This window comes from Schistocerca gregaria, chromosome 7, assembly GCF_023897955.1.
Source record: "Schistocerca gregaria isolate iqSchGreg1 chromosome 7, iqSchGreg1.2, whole genome shotgun sequence".
Taxonomy (NCBI): Eukaryota; Metazoa; Arthropoda; class Insecta; order Orthoptera; family Acrididae; genus Schistocerca; species Schistocerca gregaria.
Window position 1 is genome coordinate 558,651,345 of NC_064926.1, and position 19,539 is coordinate 558,670,883.

Consider the following 19,539-nt stretch of genomic DNA (forward strand, 5'->3'; position numbering starts at 1 on the left):
GCCTCCCCACCAACGGCAAGGTCCATGGTTCATGGGGGGAGGATTTACGTGCATAAGTAAATATGAAACGGGTTCTTGAAGGTCCTCAGTTATTCCTATACCAACTTTAGATTTTGAACGCGATGACTAAAATATAGTTGCCGTTAACTGAACTGAATTTAATTTTGTTAATTTCTATTTATTGATTGCAAAGCAAGGCTTGAGAGAATTTCGATTGTTGCCGTGGATAAAACTTACTGAACTCATGGAATCTGTATAGTTTAAAGACATGAACTTTACTGTAAATTAATTATCTGTTGCAATTTAAGAAGGTTCTTATAACGAAATCTCTCGCATTTACAGTTACAGTTAACACTGAAAAATAAATTAATACTTCGGCGCGTAATAGCCGACCAGAAGCTGCATCGAAAGACGAGCTTCTCGCAGCGCAAACTACTGAAAAAAATGCGTATTAAAAATAATTGGCCACTGCGAGCATTTGAAGTGACAACTATTACAAAGAAATTCATTTTCTAATAATAATAACAAGTTTATTTTAGCAATAAATACGAATAACTTACATAAAATATGTGTAGCCGCTCAATGGCTGCCTTCCGTATAGCGGAACAAAACAGTGTGTTCCCACAAAATACGTCCTTCCTCCTCGGCCGTAAAATTGCGTCTCTTTTGATCCTTTTTTATTTTCATAGACATTAAATAAAATGCTTAATTATCGCTGCATACCAGTTGTTTCAAGAACATTAACTATATCTTTTACACTAATTATATTCTTAAATACTTAACTATGGTTTACAACCGATAAAAATGTCAATATTTATGTGACGTACCGTCACAAGGGCAAATAATATAATGGGTTTACAAAAGCCTGTCATCTCTGCAATGGAAAGTGTTCTAGGGAAAACGCTGCCTAGCATTATTGCAACTCTTCAATCTGTTGAATTTTATTCAAGAGGAAGATGTCACATCTATTTGAAGAGTAAAAACTCTAAAAAAAAAGGAAAAAGACAAGATGACACAGTGTCTATAGCTTGTTGCAGGCTTTCCAAGTATGTGTTCCACTCATTCTGCAAAAACAATCATATGCAAAGATCGTGAAATTGAAAGTGAAAGTGAGTAGGAAGAAAAAACTCAACTGTAATTTATGACTTCGATTTTCTGTTTTCTTATTTGTGGTTTGCTATTGTACGTTCTTTTATGATTTCTTAATATAAGTCGGATGTATATGAAAGTGTTAGTTTCATGATAAAAACATAATAATATTTCTCATATTCATTACTTTATTTATTGTATTTGTATATGTTATGTTCCCGATTACTATGGAAAGTGTGTTGCAACCTAGTAAAGAAACTACTAGTTCCTTAAATAATTTCCCCCCCCCCCCCCCCCCCCTTAGACATCGCCGGCCGGTGTGGCCGTGCGGTTCTAGGCGCTTCAGTCTGGAACCGCGTGACCGCTACAGTCGCAGGTTCGAATCCTGCCTCGGGCATGGCTTAAGTAGTTCTTAGTTCTTGGGGACTGATGACCACAGATGGTAAGTCCCATGGTGCTCAGAGCCATCTGAACCATATCTTAGACATCCATGTGATAGATCTGAGTTTGGTAGTGCTATGGTTAAGTCTCAAACGCGTGTCATTCAGCGTCTCCAAATAGTATAGCAGTCTTTGTTCTTTACGATGACTACGTAACTACGTATCTATGAAGTGAATGGTCGACCGTTCTTTTATGCTCGAGCCACAGTGTTCTACATACTCCTGCCCAGAGTTTCAAATTGTTCATCGAGATAAGACACTACAGCGTCTTTATCTAGCTTGCTGAACATATGAATATTTCTACTTGTTTTAGTTAGCAGTTGTGCTATGGTAATCATTGTTGCTGCAACTGTCTCATTCTCTGTAATTCCAGGTTGAATGTGGACTTCCTTATAGGAGTCAGATGTATTTGTTGCCATTGTATCCAGCATATTTCCTTCGTGAATGGAAGTTTCAAAATATTTGCTATAGGTAGTACATAGAGAAGGCATTTAGTAATGTTTCGCAAGATGTTTTATCACCACGTATAAAACTGTAATTTTTTCCAGTCGGTTGTTGGATGATTAAAACATTTGTTCTACAAGGAGGTTCCAACGCCGTGGAGACCGTGCGAAAGTGAATTACTGCTGCGTTTAAAGCGATCACTCCACATGTGTTGACAGCAGCGATGCAGAGGTACCAAAGTGCCATGACGCCATTTATTTTCACTTATAACATACGTTGTCTCTAAAAAATTCACCAATAGAAATGTGATGAAAAATAATATTGTATTTCTTGTTTTTTGTTTACGATTTTCGTTTCACTTATTTGATGTATTAGTTTAATATTCGATTTTTTGCTGCCGCTGATACAGCATATGTAAAAAAGGAAAGAAATAGTTAAATGTCCATTTAAAATCATAAATTTTCTCCTAAAAATTCTAACGGTTTTGTCAGTAACAAATTTATTTGCACCCGAGGATCAGATGTCCTCATGAATACTTGACCATTTCTTGAACATTGTTGGAGGTAAAAAAGTTAATTGTGTCACTTTAATGGTAGCTGAATGGCTTTTCAGTCGCTTAACACTTTCTTTGGTACGAACAATGTTTCAACCTTTGTACATTCTAACACACAAATCTGACATTCCGACTTATGACAGCGGAGCAAAATGGCGGACCATCCAACGGTTGCAACAACAGCACCCTTCAGTGCGTTTTTATTCCGTATTTTCTTGCTAGATGTGCTAAATAGTTATAGTGCAGAATTTGTCTCCACGAGATCTACTATTCTAAGGGTAATAAATATCATACTTCTATTAAAAAAACAGTTGATGGATGTATCTCGGTTGCAAATGAAGTTACGAGCACGCTTTGCAGTTTGTTTCGTAAGTCACTGGTCGCTGTTCTTCTAAGTGAAAACAGATTACAGATGTCTTGACATAATTAAGCACCTTACTCTACATATTAAGTTGATAGTGGGAATAGAACAGTACACTGTTGCATCCTAATCAGACAGAAATCTACTCCTTGTTTGTTGGCGCAGAATTGCGTTCAGCTTCCCTGAAAAGAACCCACCATGAGTTGCTTCTGAGAATTTTATAAGGCTTGAGGTCGTGTAGAGGCGTGACATGGCTAACAGAAGTTTGTGAGAGCCTTCTGTACTTTTTTCTCACGTTGCGTCGGAGGACTAACCTTCGATTACCGAAGTCATTGTTCCACTAACGGTTTGGAAGGTCGTCATGACCAGAGTTTATTTCAAAATTAGGGAAATGAAAGAACTCTTATAATTAATTAAATCTTAACTGTTATTGGCATTTTATGGTGAATTTACTTTTAAATATATGAATTACAATTGATTGATACATCATCTTGCGAAATAAAAATTTTAAAGTAACGAAAAGTTAGTGTACAAAAAACTGGTGTGTTTTAGCACACAAAATAGCTGAAATTCAGAAAATATTAAAGGATTATAGCAACAAAACAATGTAAATTGTGAACTATGTGACCCAGGAAGTAAACAAAATACGTTCAGATTTATACACATTCGTTACAAACATAATCGCTGCATACTGGTGGGTTACAACTAATACAGCAGACTTTCGTATTCGTATCTTTTCATCTAGTTGCTTCTGACATCTCTTCATTTAGCGCCTCATTTTCATTTTGTTCTTCCTCACTTAACTCTGAATCGCTGTCATATTTACTTCTATAATCTGGATCAAGTTCTGAGTCGTAATGGCAGCTGAACTTTCTCTCTGCTTTGTAGAGGATTGGGTGCACCACAACCTGGGATTGCAGAAAACGTTCCCTTAGAAAGACCTCACGCACAACACCGTAGGGTCAGCCTCTCCCCAAATGAAAGAAAACCTGGTGAATGGTCACAAACTTACCTGCTGGAAACACAATCACCCTCTTCAACAGCTCAGAGCAGAGCACACTGTCTGAAAGGTACTGAGATTGCTACTATACATTCAAACTAGACAGAAAACAAAAAACATGACACCACCATACGAGTTACGGGCTAATACCTTCGTAAATGATATTTCAGTTAGTCGAGTCGCTGGAGCCGTTCGCAGCTCAGTCGCAGATCTTCATCGAGCGCCACCTGTTCTCTTTATTGCTATTTTTTAGGGTAAAAACAGAACCCTTATACGGTCACTTTGTTGCACCTCTGCCAGTCTGTCTGACCGTTAAAAGCTCTTTCTCCAGGAACGGGTAGACGTACAAAGTTCAGATTGATGTCACCTACTAAGGTCTCTTGACGGTGTAAAAATTGAAACTTGGTAAGTCAGTGGAATTAAAAGATACGTCCATTTATATCACACATTTTTGTACCCTACAACTCCCATATCAAAACCCACAGAATTCTTCCCCTTTACTTATAATTTTTAAATTTGGCAAGAAGCAAGGTTTCACAGTAAAAGTAAAGGAAAACAATCCGAAAACAGTTAATTTTTTATTACATCACACGAAAAAATATTTCTTTCTGTATTTATTGCCCGAATGTCTGTGCGTCCTACTGTTAAAAATCCTTTTTCTCGGGAACGGGTAGAGCCATCAATTGAAATTTCTGTCACATTCTAAGGTCTATGGACCCTTGAAAGTCTAATAATGTTAAGTTCCTAAGTCAATGCAATAAAAAAAAGGCCATTTATGTCACATATTTTGATACTTGCAAACTGGGTCATTAAAATCTAAAAGGTCCTTCCGGTTGACCTAGAGTCATGAAATTTGGTGGCAAGATAAGCTTCACTCTACAGGCCAAGTAAAAAAAATCGGAAAATTGTTAATGTATAACTATGTCACGCAAAAAATCTGTCTTTCGTCATTTGTTATCCGAATTCAGATTTAAATTAAAGCAATAATTTTTTACTGGCTGTTGAGCACAGAGGTTGTGGATTATTTAAATATATGCAGCAACCGCAGACACTTCGTTACTTTTATTCAAGCTAATACACATTTCGGGCTTTCACCCATCCTCAATTAGCGTAATACATATACGGGTCTTCTTCATTCAGTACACAGTTACATCGACAGCAAATTGGGTATTGCAGCTGCCTTTCTACACTGCTTCCGATTCTCGCTTCCACAACAAAATGGCTCTGAGCACTATGGGGCTTAACATCTGAGGTCATCAGTCCCCTACACTTACAACTACTTAAACCTAACTAACCTAAGGCCATCACACACATCCATGCACGAGACAGGATTCGAACCTGCGGCCGAAGCAGCAGCGCGGTTCCGGACTCAAGCGCCTAGATCCGCTCGGCCGGCGCTTCCACAACAAAGTGGCTCGTTGCTGTTATTTCATCATCATCATCATCAGCCAATTCAATCACTAAATGATGTGGCCTCTTCGAGTCGTGGATTCAGGTAGGCTTTCAGCAGTCTTCTCCAAGTGGGACGGCATTGGGCAGTTCTCTGCCAGGTGTAACTGGCGATCTCCTTGATGTCTTTGTCCCACCTGTCTGGTGGTCTTCCTCTAGGCCTCCGGTGCTCTCTCGGAATCCACCCCAGTACTAGCTTCGTCCATCTGTTGTCTTTTCTTCTTGCGACGTGGCCAGCCCACTGCCATTTCTAGGAACCTGCTGTCTCTAAGATGTCCTTAACCTTCGTCACTGACCGGATGTCATCTGCCATTTTCCTGTCCTTTCTTGTATAGCGCAGCATTGATCTCTCCATGGCTCTCTGTGCTGTCCTAAGTTTCCCTTTTGTAAATGAGTTCAGTGTACATGTCTCGCAGCCATACGTCATCACAGGCAGAATGCATTGAACAAATACTGCTTTCTTCAGATTTACTGGCAATTTTGATCTGAATACTGTTGAATTCTGTTATTTATTAACGTAAAATTAAAGCATTCTCGAAAGTCTCGGAATTCCCGCGACCGATGTCTTGCCAGTATCAGTGACGGTAACAGGCAAAAATAATCGACGTTCTCGATTCCCAGGATGAATGAACTGTCTAAACATACACATAATAAAGTTTTTACGGAACCCTCGGAGTGAGAGTCTTGCTCGCTCCTGGCCAGTTTTTCGACCATGTAAAAAGCCTTGATTAGAATGGCTTGTTGCAGGCTGGGAAGACCGCTCCCCGCCAAGCTGCCGCCGCAGTCAATCAAAGTTGTCTTATTCGGGCTGTAGTGATGCAGCACAAAGTCGCTCTGCCCGCAGCGGCGTCAGCCAAGTGTGACGTCAGCAGAAGCGACGGCGGCAGACAGCGCAAACGCTGGCCGAAGTAAAAGCGGCCACCGCCCGGTACTTTCTAACGGCGTTCGGTGAGGCGCGCCCTACATAGTGACAAGCTCTGGCTGTGCCTGACAGGCACGACGCCACATTCTGGGCCTAACTCAGTTGTTGCTACCTATGACGTGGACACAGTGTGCGCCCATACGAGTGTCCAGCGTCCACTATTGTTAATACAGGACAGTCGCCTGTCTCAGCTTCAATCTTGTCCTTCGGTGTTGACCTGCAACTAAATCAATGTCTCGAAAAATCCAGTGACGTGCATGGTAGAGCGTACTTCTTATTGTACCGTATGCGAGTCTTTCTCCCCGCTCCGCTCGTGTGTGGAGACCGGGAAAAATGGCTGTTTAACTGCCACTGGTCGTGTGTTTGTGTGCTGTAATTAGTCGAACCTTGTCGTCGCCACCCATACGGAAGCGATACTACGTCGGAGACTGTAGCACGTTCCTAGATCTCTAAGAATATTGGTTCCTCATATGAGTGTGGCCTAGTGTCTCCCTTTACTTTTGTAAGGCTGGTTCAAGTTTGCGTTCCATCGGTCGCGGGTTGTGGACGTAATGGTGTGAAGGACAAAGTCAGCTAGCTCTTCGCAGCGTTTCACTGCAGCTGTGCACACAGCTTATTTTCCCACTGTGTCTACAGCTCCTGTGCACAGCAAATGTACCTCCATGTTGTGGTTATGGAGCGTGGGATAGCGACAGGTCGACGAAGTGTAGAAGCGGTATTCGAGCAATCGTTATTTTTGTAGTTTTTACTGTAGGCTACCAGTTTAGACTTCTCAATAGAGTCATCTTCAGGTCCTATACAGTAAAAACTGCAAGACATCAGACAAAGACATTATGTCATACATAATATTATATAATAGAAATGAAAGGTACATATTAATATGTGCAAGTAAAAGGAAACAGTAATGTAATAAATTCAGGGTGCAATGAAAGATCTTGTTCCTCTTCGTGATCAGGCCCAGTGGACCGCACGCATCTACAAGTTCCCTCCTCCACTGTATTCTGTCCATTGCTGCTATCCGCCATCCGTCTACATCTATTGATGCTTGGTTTAAATCTTCATGGAGGCCATCCCTCCAACGCTTCTTGGGTCTCCCTGGCGGTCTCTTTACTGTTGGTGTCAAATCCAGGAGCTTCCGAGGCCACCTGTGATCTCCCATCCGGGCCACATTGCCGGCCCACTGCATTCGCTTGGCTTTGACAGTTCCTGCTATGTTGGGCTGCTGGTATAGTTCCTCGAGATCTTGGTCGTATCTGATCCTCCATTCCCCTGCATCTGCATCCAGAACCGGACCGAAAATCTTCCGAAGCAGTCTTCTCACAAAAACGAGGAGCTTGTGGAAGTCCTGTTTCCGTGTACTCCATGTGTCACAGCCTATAGAACAACAGGCTGGATCAGAGTTTTGTACAGTCGAATCTTGAACTGTCTGGAGAGATACCTGAACCGAAGCAGTTGTGCTAGGCTCTGGTAAGATCAGTTTCATGCTTGTATTCAGGCATTGACCTCTGCTTCACATGACGAGTTCTCAGTGGAAAATGGCCCTAGGTATTTAAATTAATGCACTCTCTTGTAGGACTGGCCTTCCACCTGCAGTGATTGTAGATGACCAGCAGTCTGACTTTAACCACGCGCCATAACGAGGTACTCTGTCTTGGCTTCGTTTATGTTTAGCCCAAATTTGCTTGCAGCCTCCTTTAGTGCTCTGGTCATTTTCTCCAACTTCTCTTCAGACCTAGAGAGTAAACAGATGTCGTCTGCATAGACCAAGCATGCGAGTCTCTTTCCTTCGATTTCAATCCCTTCGTTCTCTTGGAAAATCTCGCGCACGATCTTCGCGGGGGCAAAGTTGAACAGGATAGGGGACAACCCATCTCCTTGCCTGAGTCCTGTCACAATTTCAGACTCCTCAGTTACGCGATTTCCCGTATTCACCTTTGCACTTGTTTCGATCAGACAGATCTTTAGCAGATTGATAAGTTTCTCTGCCATGCCTAACTCCCTTAAACAGCTGAGCAGGTTCTTGCGATTTATACAATCATAGATCTTCTTAAAATCAACGAATAAAATATACAGATCTTCATAATATTCACCCAGTTTCTCAGTGAGTAGCCGGCTACTGAAGATGTGATCTACTGGACCGTCGTGGCCGGAAACCTCTCTGGTTCTCCCCAATCACCGATTCTGCCGCTGGCTGAATTCTGTGTCTGAGGCAATTGGACAGGATCTTATAGCAGACGTTAAACAGGGCGATTCCTCGATAGTTGTCACACTTCAGTTTGTCGGCCTTCTTATGTATTGGACAAATCAGAAAGGTTTTCCATTCTCCTGGTAGTTCTTCTTTGATCCATATTCCCTGTATCAGTCGGTGTATTCTTTATGCAAATTTCTCTCCTCCTGCCAGAATTATTTCAGCCTGTATTCCATCTTCACCTGCACTCTTATTCTGCTTAAGATGTCTCATTCTGGTTTACATCTCATCCATTGTAGGTGGGGAATAATCTATATCGGCTGAAATTGGGTACTGGAAATCAAAATGCAGTTCGCGTTCATTACAATTTAGCGGCTGTCGAAAGTTCTCTCTCCGTCTCTCAGCTATATCGCTATCGTTCGTCAAGATCTTATCATGGAAATCTTTGACAAATATCTGATTGGCCTGGTGACCTTTGCATTGGTACCTTCATCTTCAGAAACATCTCCCTAGTATTTTGTCCTCTGAAGTCTGTTTCTGCTTCAGTACAGAGACTGGTTTGATGCAGCTCTCCATGCTACTCTATCCTGTGCAAGCTTCTTCATCTCCCAGTACCTACTGCAGCCTACATCCTTCTGAATCTGCTTAGTGTATTCATCTCTTGGTCTCCCAATACGATTTTTACTCTCCACGCTGCCCTCCAATAATAAATTGGTGATCCCTTGATGCCTCAAAACATGTCCTACCAACCGATCCCTTCTTCTAGTCAAGTTGTGCCACAAATTCGTCTTCTCTCCCATTCTATTCAATACCTCCTCGTTAGTTATGTGATCTACCCATCTAGTCTTCAGCGTTCTTCTGTAGCATCACATTTCGAAAGATTCTATTCTCTTCTTGTTCAAACTATTTAATGCCCACGTTTCACTTCCATACATGGTTACACTCCATTCAAATACTTTCAGAAACGACTTCCTGACACTTAAATCTATATTCGATGTTAACAAATTTCTCTTCTTCAGAAACACTTTCCTTGCCATTGCCAGTCTACATTTTATATCCTCTCTACTTCGACCATCATCAGTTATTTTACTTCCTAAATAGCAAAACTCCTTTACTACTTTAAGTGTCCCATTTCCTAATCTAATTCCCTCAGCATCACCCGACTTAATTCGACTACTTTCCATTATCCTCGTTTTGCTTTTGTTGTTGATCATCTTATATCCTCCTTTCAAGACACTGTCCATTCCGTTCAACTGCTCTTCCAGGTCCTTTGCTGTCTCTGACAGAATTACAATGTCATCGGCGAACGTCAGTTTTTATTTCTTCTCCATGGGTTTTAATATCTACTCCGAATTTTTCTTTTGTTTCCTTCACTGCTTGCTCAATATACAGAGAGAATAACATCGGGGGATAGGCTACAACCCTGTCTCACTCCCTTCCCAACCACTGCTTCCCTTTCATGCCCCACGACTCTTATAACTGCCATCTGGTTTCTGTACAAGTGTATATAGCCTTTCGCGTCCTGTGTTTTACCCCTGCCACCTTCAGAATTTGAAGGAGAGTATTCCAGTCAACATTGTCAAAAGCTTTTTCTAAGTCTACAAATACGTAGGTTCGCGTCCCTAACGAATTTCCTCTTTGCTCTTTTCATAGTTGCTTGTGTAGTTTTTCGGACCTCCTCAGATCGTGCTTTGCCCTGTGAGAAGTTTCTCCCCTGCAGCCACTTGCTACTGGCTGCTTCCTCCTTTCCAGGGCATCTGCACATTCCTTTCCAAACCAGATCTTCTTGCCCACTGTGTTTCCCATAAGTGTTTCCTTGGCCGTATCCCTAACTGAGCTCTGGATGTTTCCCCACATTAATTGAAGGTCCTGATTCGCGTCAATTTCACTGAGTGCTTAAAAGCGGTTACTAAGTTGCACCTGATATTCGGCTTTCGCTGCTTCATCTTTTAGTTTCTCCACATGGTACCTTTCAACTCTTTTTAACTCAGTCCCCGTTCTTCCTTTACACTGTACGTTTAAAAGGCCTCTGACCAGGAAACGATTACTCCCACCCTCGGCACCCCGCACTGTCTTAACGTCTAACACCCACTTCTTGGCTGTTAGATCAATGGCAACATGGTCTATTTGATTTATAGTTCTCCCATCTGGTGAAACCCAGGTTTCCTTATGTGTGTTTTTCCGCTTGAAGTTTGTGGTGGAGATGGAAAAAAATGTGTGTGGAATCTTATGGGACTTAACTGCTAAGGTCATCAGTCCCTAAGCTTACACACTACTTAACCTAAATTATCCTAAGGACGAAAAACACACACACCCATGCCCAAGGGAGGACTCGAACCTCCCCCGGGATCAGCCGCACAGTCCATGACTTCAGTGTCCTAGACGGCTCGTCTATTTCCGCTCGGCCGGTGGAGATGGAAAACGAAAATGATGAACCTCACCTCATGATCATTGCATAGGTCGTGTATACTGTTCTTTCCTATTGTCTCTTGGAACATTTGTTCTTTCCCAAGCTTGGCATTCATATCCCCTATGAGGATCGTCAGGTGTCCATTTGGTACAGCGTCCATCACTGCCTCTAGCTGTGCATAGAACTCGTCTTTCACTTCACTTTCGCTCTCCTCCGTGGGAGCATGACAGTTCACAAAAGCTGCCTTAATATGCTTTACGCCCACTGTTAGAACAGATATTCTTGGGTTGACTGACACGAACTCTAAACATTAGTGGCCGAAGTCTTACTGAAGCGGAAACCAGTGCCTAACAGACGAACTCGTTCACAGGCTCCATACAAAATAGTACAGTTTTCAACATCCATACTGCCAGCATCCTCCCACCGGATTTCTTGCAGTGCAACTAGGTCTAGCTCGTACCTCTGAATTTCTTTGACAACACTGATTGCAGCTCCTGTCTTGTACAGACTTCTTACATTCCACGTTCCAAATTGTATGAAATATATTCTAAGGATACATAATATAGTTTGCACGTATAGTGCAAGACAGAAGTCACCTATCAGAAATAACTCATAAAAACGGTGTTATTGCAATGCAAATATTAATCCTGTACGTTCATTGTCCAATAATTTGTAGGGATATAAGCGGCAAGGACCCTATTTTTATTTATATATATTTTTTAACTTTTTAATGGAATAACATGAAGAATAGCCTCAGATAACTAAGCTATAATTGTGAGAGACGATAAAAGTGTCAAAAATAACGTAAACCAATAAATAGTGGTATTGGGAAACGACTATGCTAATTACACAACGAACGTCATGACACAAAGGTAAAAGTGTTATTTAATACGAGTAATTCAGTAAAATAGGGATTCATGTCATTAATCATCACAGTAGTGTCGGAGCAAGGAGTATAAGAAACGTGACCCAACCACCAATGAAAGACAAACAGGTGGGGTATCGAGGAAGTAGATATTCTCTGACCACTAGGTGAATCTACAGAAAACAAAACATGCGAGGACAACCCGATGCATTATCCTAACAGTAAGAGTTACAACATAGAAAAGCGTCAACAAAATATCCGTACCCACTTGCTACCGGACGAGCGTCAATGAAACAAGGACAATCAGCATAGACGAAAATAAGAATTACGGAGAGACAGGAAACCTCTGTTTGGAAAAGTATATCGCGCAACTAGATCGACAGTGAGGCCAAGAAACTAACGCGGTAGGCTGCCAGGTCGTCTATGAACTGAAGGCAGCGTAGCGAAGTACCATGAAATTACGTGAAGCAGAGCCAGCATGTTATAAAAAGCGAGGAGTGTTACTACACACAGTGGTAGTCTTCACTAGTGAATATGAAATAAATGAGGAAGGTAACTAATAACTGTTATAACCAATGATGACAACCCTATTAAATAGCTAACGTAAGAATGCCGGTAAACAGAAAATACCAAGAAACTAAAACAAGAAAGTATAAAAAAATTAAACAAATTCGCATAAAAGAAACAGTACTGCGCCTGTGAACATCTTGCGAAACAGGTGAATTAAAGACATGTCTGACATCTTGTAATGTATCTGTGTCTCGTAATTCTTACATGGGACCTGAAGATAATTCCATTGAGTTGTCGAAACTAGCAGCCTAAATAAAAAGCTATAAACATAACGGCTGTTGGAATACTGGTTTTGTAATACTTCTGTCCGCTTTCACTCAGAAATCAGTGGTAGCATTATTTTGATGACAAAACTCTTGAACTGCTTCAATGCACAGCAATATTTTCATCTACGGATGTACTCCGCAAACCACCGAATGGTGCATGGCAGAGGGTACTTTGTACTACTACTAGTAACTCTCATTCCTTAGTAAAGACTACGGTCGGGGAATCTGCAGTTGTGGTAGTTCATTTCATAGCAAAGACTCCGTAAACAGCTGTATTTTGAACCGATTTTATGCAAACACTACTGGTTTCGTGGCTTATAGCCAACAGGTGCCTATCTAAACAAAAATAATCAATGATAGTGAGTGACATCAAGATAATACCAAAGCCATAAGCACCCAATTATGAGAACAGATAAAAACACTACATGGGAAACAACATGGCGGAGAATATAGAAGGGCCAACCTTATTAGTTAAAATCATACTGTCATAAGACGGCTATACTATTTAAGAAGGACGCACTTATAAGGAAAGTGAGAGAGTGTTATTGGGCTTGATGTCTCCCTGATTGTGCACCGATCAACTGTGAAGTGTATCGTGTTACCCAGAGGAAACTGAAGAAACGACTTTAGAGTGTTCGTCGCCACAAAAAATGCAAATGAATCTCTCTTCCATGACAATGCAACGCCTCGCGTAAGTATGCGCACCCAAGAGGAGCTCGCAAAACTTCGCTGGAGTGTTTTTCTTCATCCAGCCTAGAGGCCGGATCTCTCACCTGCCGCCTTCCAGCTGTTTCGCGCAATGAAAGAGGTACTCCACGGAAAGCAGTAAGTGGACGATGGGAAGGCTGTCGATGCAGGAAGGCCTCGGCTTGACGTCAACCACTAGAGTGGTAGCATGCGGGCATACATGCCCTTCCAGTAAGAAGACTGTCTCATTGAACGGAGATTGTGTTGAAAAATAGGCTTTTGTAGTCTGATGTAAGGAAATATTATTATTATTATTATTATTATTATTATTATTATTATTATTATTATTTAAGCATCAGATTGAGAAGGGGAATCAACATATATTTGCGTAGTTCCCTTTCCCGGTTAGAAAGTGCCACGTGGAACAGTAGGACTTTGTGCGAGCGATGTGCGATTAGAGAAGTAAAGTTTGGTAAGAAATTCCCGGGCGTCACTCGCACTGAAAATGTATCCACGGGCCAGTTTTCAACAGAGTTTGAAGAATATTACTGGGGGTGGGGGGCGGAGGGGGGAATAAAAGTAGTATGTTAACTTCGGCCTCGACTGTTCTGTCCACACAATGACACGTACATGCTTGGCTCTGAGAAAAAACATTGCACATAGAAAGTAAATGATTAAGGTTGTCAAACAACTAAAGGAAACACAAATTTAGAGTAACTGACACTATAATTACGAGCTCGGATTTGGAACACATGTAACATGTTAACACTTACGTCAATAGCAATGGCAGAACCTGCGTGGTTTGTTATGTCCATAAAACTTTATAAATCACGTATAAATGTCCATTCATTAACCACTCTGTGTTTTTAACACATACTAGTCTCACACTCAACAAAATAACATTAATTATGAATAGATTTAAACGCATTACAAATCTTATAATGACGCTTATGTAATGGTGCGTCCGTTTTATACAGGAGATAAAAAGAGAGTGATATCGTCCGGAAGTGTACGATGGGTTGTTCGTTTTTTTTTTTTGTAATATTCAAATGTTTCCAGAGTCTGTCTTTAATATCGATGTTTTTACATGCTCACTGAATTAGTCTATAGTCTCGTAGGCGCGTCAGAGACGCTGGATTCATTTCTCCTTGTAAATCGTCAAAATACGTCATTACAATGCGTAGTTAAATATTATACATTGGCAAATAAATGGCTCTTGGCCTCTTTCGTTACTCAAATCATTGTTTTATGTGACGAGATGTGGCGGTGTCAAAATACAACATTTCAGTAGTCAAATGAGTAGGGGATAATATGGTGTATTGGAATCGTGAATAGTACCAACACGTTCTCAGAAAAAAAGTATTGCATTACTTACTGAACAGCCCTCGTATAGAGGCTAAGAAACGTTTGCTGTGCTCGCACCGCTGCGTTGTACAGTGTCTAGAAAACGCACGCTAGCAAACTGAAGTCGCCGCAACTTACGAGTCTTATCGTCACATCTGGAAATGTTGAATCTGCCTGTTGCCCTTCAACTGTGGTACGCAGGGTATAAAGCTAGAAAAGGGCAAGCTAAGGTTCTTACGAGCGGTGGTTTCTAGATATCTACTCATTTGTGGAGGGAAGCTTCCTTGCCTAAATGAAATACAGGGCGTATCAAAAAGAATCATCCATTTAAAAAAAAAAATTGTAACTATTATGGTATTTGAGATATGTGCGTGAACAACGTACTGTTGGAAAGGGCAAACTCCCGAGTTTTACATGGTTTCCGTTAGGTAGCAGCAGTGTGCGCCCAGTTCAGTTCCAGTAAAAATTGTATCGGGACAACAGAAATCGTTTTGTGTTTTACGTTTTGCGCAGTGCGCGTCAGTAATAACTTTTTAGCGTTGCTTTCGCACTAGGTATGGTGTGGATCCTCTTACAGCACAGAGCATTAGACGATGGCATGAACAATTCCGAGGAACGGGATGTTTGTGTAAAGGCAAATCGCCGTACCGTTCCCGCGTGTCTGACGCAAACGTCGAATACATCCGCCACAGTTTCGCAAGGAGTCCGCAGAAATTCGTTCGCCGTGCAGCTCGACAACTCAAAATGTCCTCGACGCCCGTCTGGCGTGTGTTAGGTCGACGTTTACACACGAAACCTTACAAAATTCAGCTACTGCAAGCTCTTCGTTTAGGTGACAAACAACAACGTGTGGATTTCTGTAACTTCGTTCTTGGCTTGATGGAGGATGACAGTTTTCGTCCACGCCTAGTGTTTAATGGCGGGGCAACATTCCATTTAAATGGAAAGATGAATCGTTAAAATGTGAGAATGTGGGGTACGGAACAACCACATGAGAGGGGGCCTCCAAAATTTAATGAGTTTTTTGCAGTTTCACGGGAAAATGTGTAGGGTCCGTTTTTGTTTATCGAGAACACTGTTACAGGAAGCACATATCTCCCAGTGCTTGAGAACATTATTTTCCCACAGTTGGAGACAGAATCGAACGAACTCATTTATTAACAGGATGGGGGACCGCCATACTAGCATCGAGAAGTGCGAGAATTTTTAAATGGTTCAAATGGCTCTGAGCACTATGGGACTTAACTTCTGAGGTCATCAGTCCCCTAGAACGTAGAACTACTTAAATCTAACTAACCTAAGGACGTCACAAACATTCTGCCCGAGGCAGGATTCGAACCTGCGACCGTAGCGGTAGCGCGGTCCCAGACTGAAACGCCTAGAACCGCTCGGCCACTCCGGCCGGCAATTTTTAAATCAAAGGATTACTGAACGACAGATCGGTCGCAGCCTTACATTACTGGCCTCCGAGGTCATCACACCTGACTGTATGTTATTATTTCTTGTGGGGGGTTATATGAGACTCTGTTTATATGCCTCCGTTACGAACAACAATGAATGAACTGAGACATAGCACAACAGCAGCTGTAACTTAAGACATGTTCGCTACAGTGTGGAAACAATTTGAATAGCCCATTGACATATGCTGTGCATCTCAAGGAGGGCATATTGAACGTCTATGAAAAGATATTAAAAAAAAACTATTTGATTTTCAGGTCCATCAAAAAACAAAAGTCATTGTATGTGTTTGTGTCAAATCGGATGGTTCTTTTTATGCATCCTGTGTATTGTATTCGAACTGGAGCAACCCAATGTTCGGGGTGTCCCTTTAATACGCTATGCACCTTCACCCAGATGACAATGGTCGTCTTATTTAGGTGGGAAGCTGCTGACCTAAACTACTGGCCATTAAAATTGCTACACCACGAAGATGACGTGCTACAGACGATAAATTTAACCGACTGGAAGAAGATGCTGTGATATGCAGATGATTACCTTTTCAGAGCATTCACACAAGGTTGGCGCCGGTGGCGACACCTACAACGTGCTGACATGAGGAAAGTTTCCAACCGATTTCTCATACACAAACAGCACTTGACGGGCGTTGCGTGGAGAAACGTTGTTGTGATGCCTCGTGTAAGGAGGAGAAATGCGTACCATCACGTTTCCGACTTTGATAAAGGTCGGATTGTAGCCTATCGCGATTGCGGTTTACTGTATCGCGACATTGCTGTTCGCGTTGGTCGAGATCCAATGACTGTTAGCAGAATATGGAATCGGTGGGTTCGGGAGGGTAATACGGAACGCCGTGCTGGATCTCAACGGCCTCGTATCACTAGCAGTCGAGATGACAGGCATCTTATCCGCAAGGCTGTAACGGATCGTGCAGCCACGTCTCGATCCCTGAGTCAACAGATGAGGACGTTTTCAAGACAACAACCATCTGCACGAACAGTTCGACAACCTTTGCAGCAGCATGGACTATCAGCTCGAGGATCATGGCTGCTGTTACCCTTGACGCTGCATCACAGACAGGAGCGCCTGCAACGGTTTAGTCAACGACGAACCTGTGTGCAATAATGGCAAAACGTCATTTTTTCGGATGAATGCAGGTTCTGTTTACAGGATCATGATGGTCGCATTCGTTTTTGGCGACATAGCGGTGAACGCACATTGGAAGCGTGTGTTCGTCATCGCCATACTGGCATATCACCCGGCGTGATGGTATGGGATGCCATTGGTTACACGTTTCGGTCACCTCTTGTTCGCATTGACGGCACTTTGAACAGTGGACGTTACATTTCAGATGTGTTACGACCCGTGGCTCACCCTTCATTCGATCCCTGGGAAACCCTACATTTGACCAGGATAATGCACGACCGCATGTTGCAGGTTCTGTACGGGCCTCTCTGGATACTGAAAATGTTCGACTGCCGCCCTGGCCAGCACATTCTCCAGATCTCTCATCAATTAAAAACGTCTGATCAGTGGTGGCCCAGCAACTGGCTCGTCACAATACGCCAGTCACTACTCTTGATGAACTGTGGTATCGTGTTGAAGCTGCATGGGCAGCTGTACATGTAGACCCCATCCAAGCTGTTTGACTCAAGGCCGTATCAAGGCCGTTATTAGGGCCAGAGGTGGTTGTTCTGGGCACTGATTTCTCAAGATCTATGAGCCCAAATTGCGTGAAAATGTAATCACATGCCAGTTCCTTTATAATATATTTGTCCACTGAATACCAGTTTATCATCTGCATTTCTTCTTGGTGTATCAATTTTAATGGCCAGTAGTGTATTTGTATGTGGTGTCAGTGACTTGGTAACATTTGAACAGAGGGCTTGTTTCCGCTGTGCAGTTCGCGCCGCGGCGGGCGCCCGACTCTCTGTCGGAGGACTGCCTGTTCCTGAACGTGTTCGCACCCGCGCCAGCTGCTGACGATGAGGACGCAGAGCCGAAACGGCGCGCCGTGCTCGTCTGGCTGCCCGGCGAGGGCCTCGGGATGGCCGACGCGTCGCGCTACGACGCCACGCTGCTCGCCGACAGGGCGGACATCGTCGTCGTCACCGTCAACTACCGAGTGGGTGAGTACCGGCGAGCGAGTCGTGCCCTGCGACTCCTATTCCCTATCGCTCGGACCGACGCGGTCCGGTAGGTTAGCCTCAGTAATGACGTTATTTTCGGTTCGTTAGCCTTGGGGTGGTGAGGTGCCTTCCGTCCCTTTGTAACGAAGCTGCACCTACCTGTGGACATTGTCTCAGCAGATCATCAGCAGGGAAGCCGAGCGAAACCTACCGTACTTCGACGTGAACCAGGCTGCAATTAAAGTCACTAATCTACGTTTCGGGAGAAAGTTTTCACACGAAATGAAAGGTTGGAAATTTTGTCATCAATTAATATATTCTGAAACTTTGGTGCACAAGTATCACTGCCAAGCCCGTGCTAGTCTTAACACATTCACTCACAATCCCTTTCACTCACGTTGGCAAGTTTATGGTGTTGCATTTCCCGAAAACGCAATAGCTTCAGAAATACGGATTGTTTTTGATTGAGAATGCTCGCCAAATATTAAGTCTGTCGGTACCTAATGCAGTCACAGCCTTTAGCCACCGACTTGCTCAATACGCAACGCGGAATTTGTCTTTTCTCGTCACAAAATTCACTTAAAAATTCCGAAACTTCTACACACCCATCGGAATAATTATGCCGTCACTTAACAACACTTTTGATGTATGAGACATTGCTAGATCCGGCAACTTATCATTTCCATCGGAACTACTACTACACACGTCCGAACTGTTTCATGGCTAGGCTCTGACTCCTTTCTAGAATACTCTGTCTTCTCTAACAGCAGAGAAAGGTGCGCGAAGAATATTGCTTTATCATTCGTCAGTTTACTCAACAGCCCATAGCAAAACAACATTCTCCTACGTCAATCTGCGCTTTTCATCAATTACCAATCGCAAAATAGTAAACCTAATGACTGCACTTTTTACCGTCATAATCATCTAATATGCTGAAGTTTTGTTTATGCATAAAGTTATTTACTACTGTTATTTATACCTGAATTAACTTTCCCTTTACTATAAACTTACTTTACACATCTATTGTACAAAAATCCCCTTTGTCCACATCCATATTTCTTCGAAATGTTCTCCCACTAAATCCCACTACATAACTGGTTAAACGATTATCTTCATATTAACCTTGAATATAATAATTCCAATCCCAAAGAAAGTAGGTGTTGACAGATGTGAAAATTACCGAACTATCAGTTTAATAAGTCACGGCTGCAAAATACTAACGAGAATTCTTTACAGACTAATGGAAAAACTAGTAGAAGACGATCTAAGGGAATATCAGTTTGGTTTCCGTATAAATGTTGTAACACTTGAGGCAATACTGACCCTACGACTTATCTTAGAAGCTAGATTAAGGAAAGGCAAACCTA

At 42.3% G+C, this 19,539-nt stretch overlaps 1 protein-coding gene across 2 annotated transcripts in view; it reads left to right on the forward strand.

The window, feature by feature from the left end:
• LOC126281737 (cholinesterase-like) overlaps positions 1–19,539 on the forward strand; it is a 228,338-nt gene that overhangs the window by 147,627 nt on the left and 61,172 nt on the right. For both annotated transcript variants that reach the window (XM_049980921.1, XM_049980922.1), the window contains exon 3: positions 17,947–18,172. In XM_049980921.1, the coding sequence (XP_049836878.1) occupies positions 17,947–18,172 (226 nt within the window). The remainder of the gene's footprint in view (positions 1–17,946; positions 18,173–19,539) is intronic.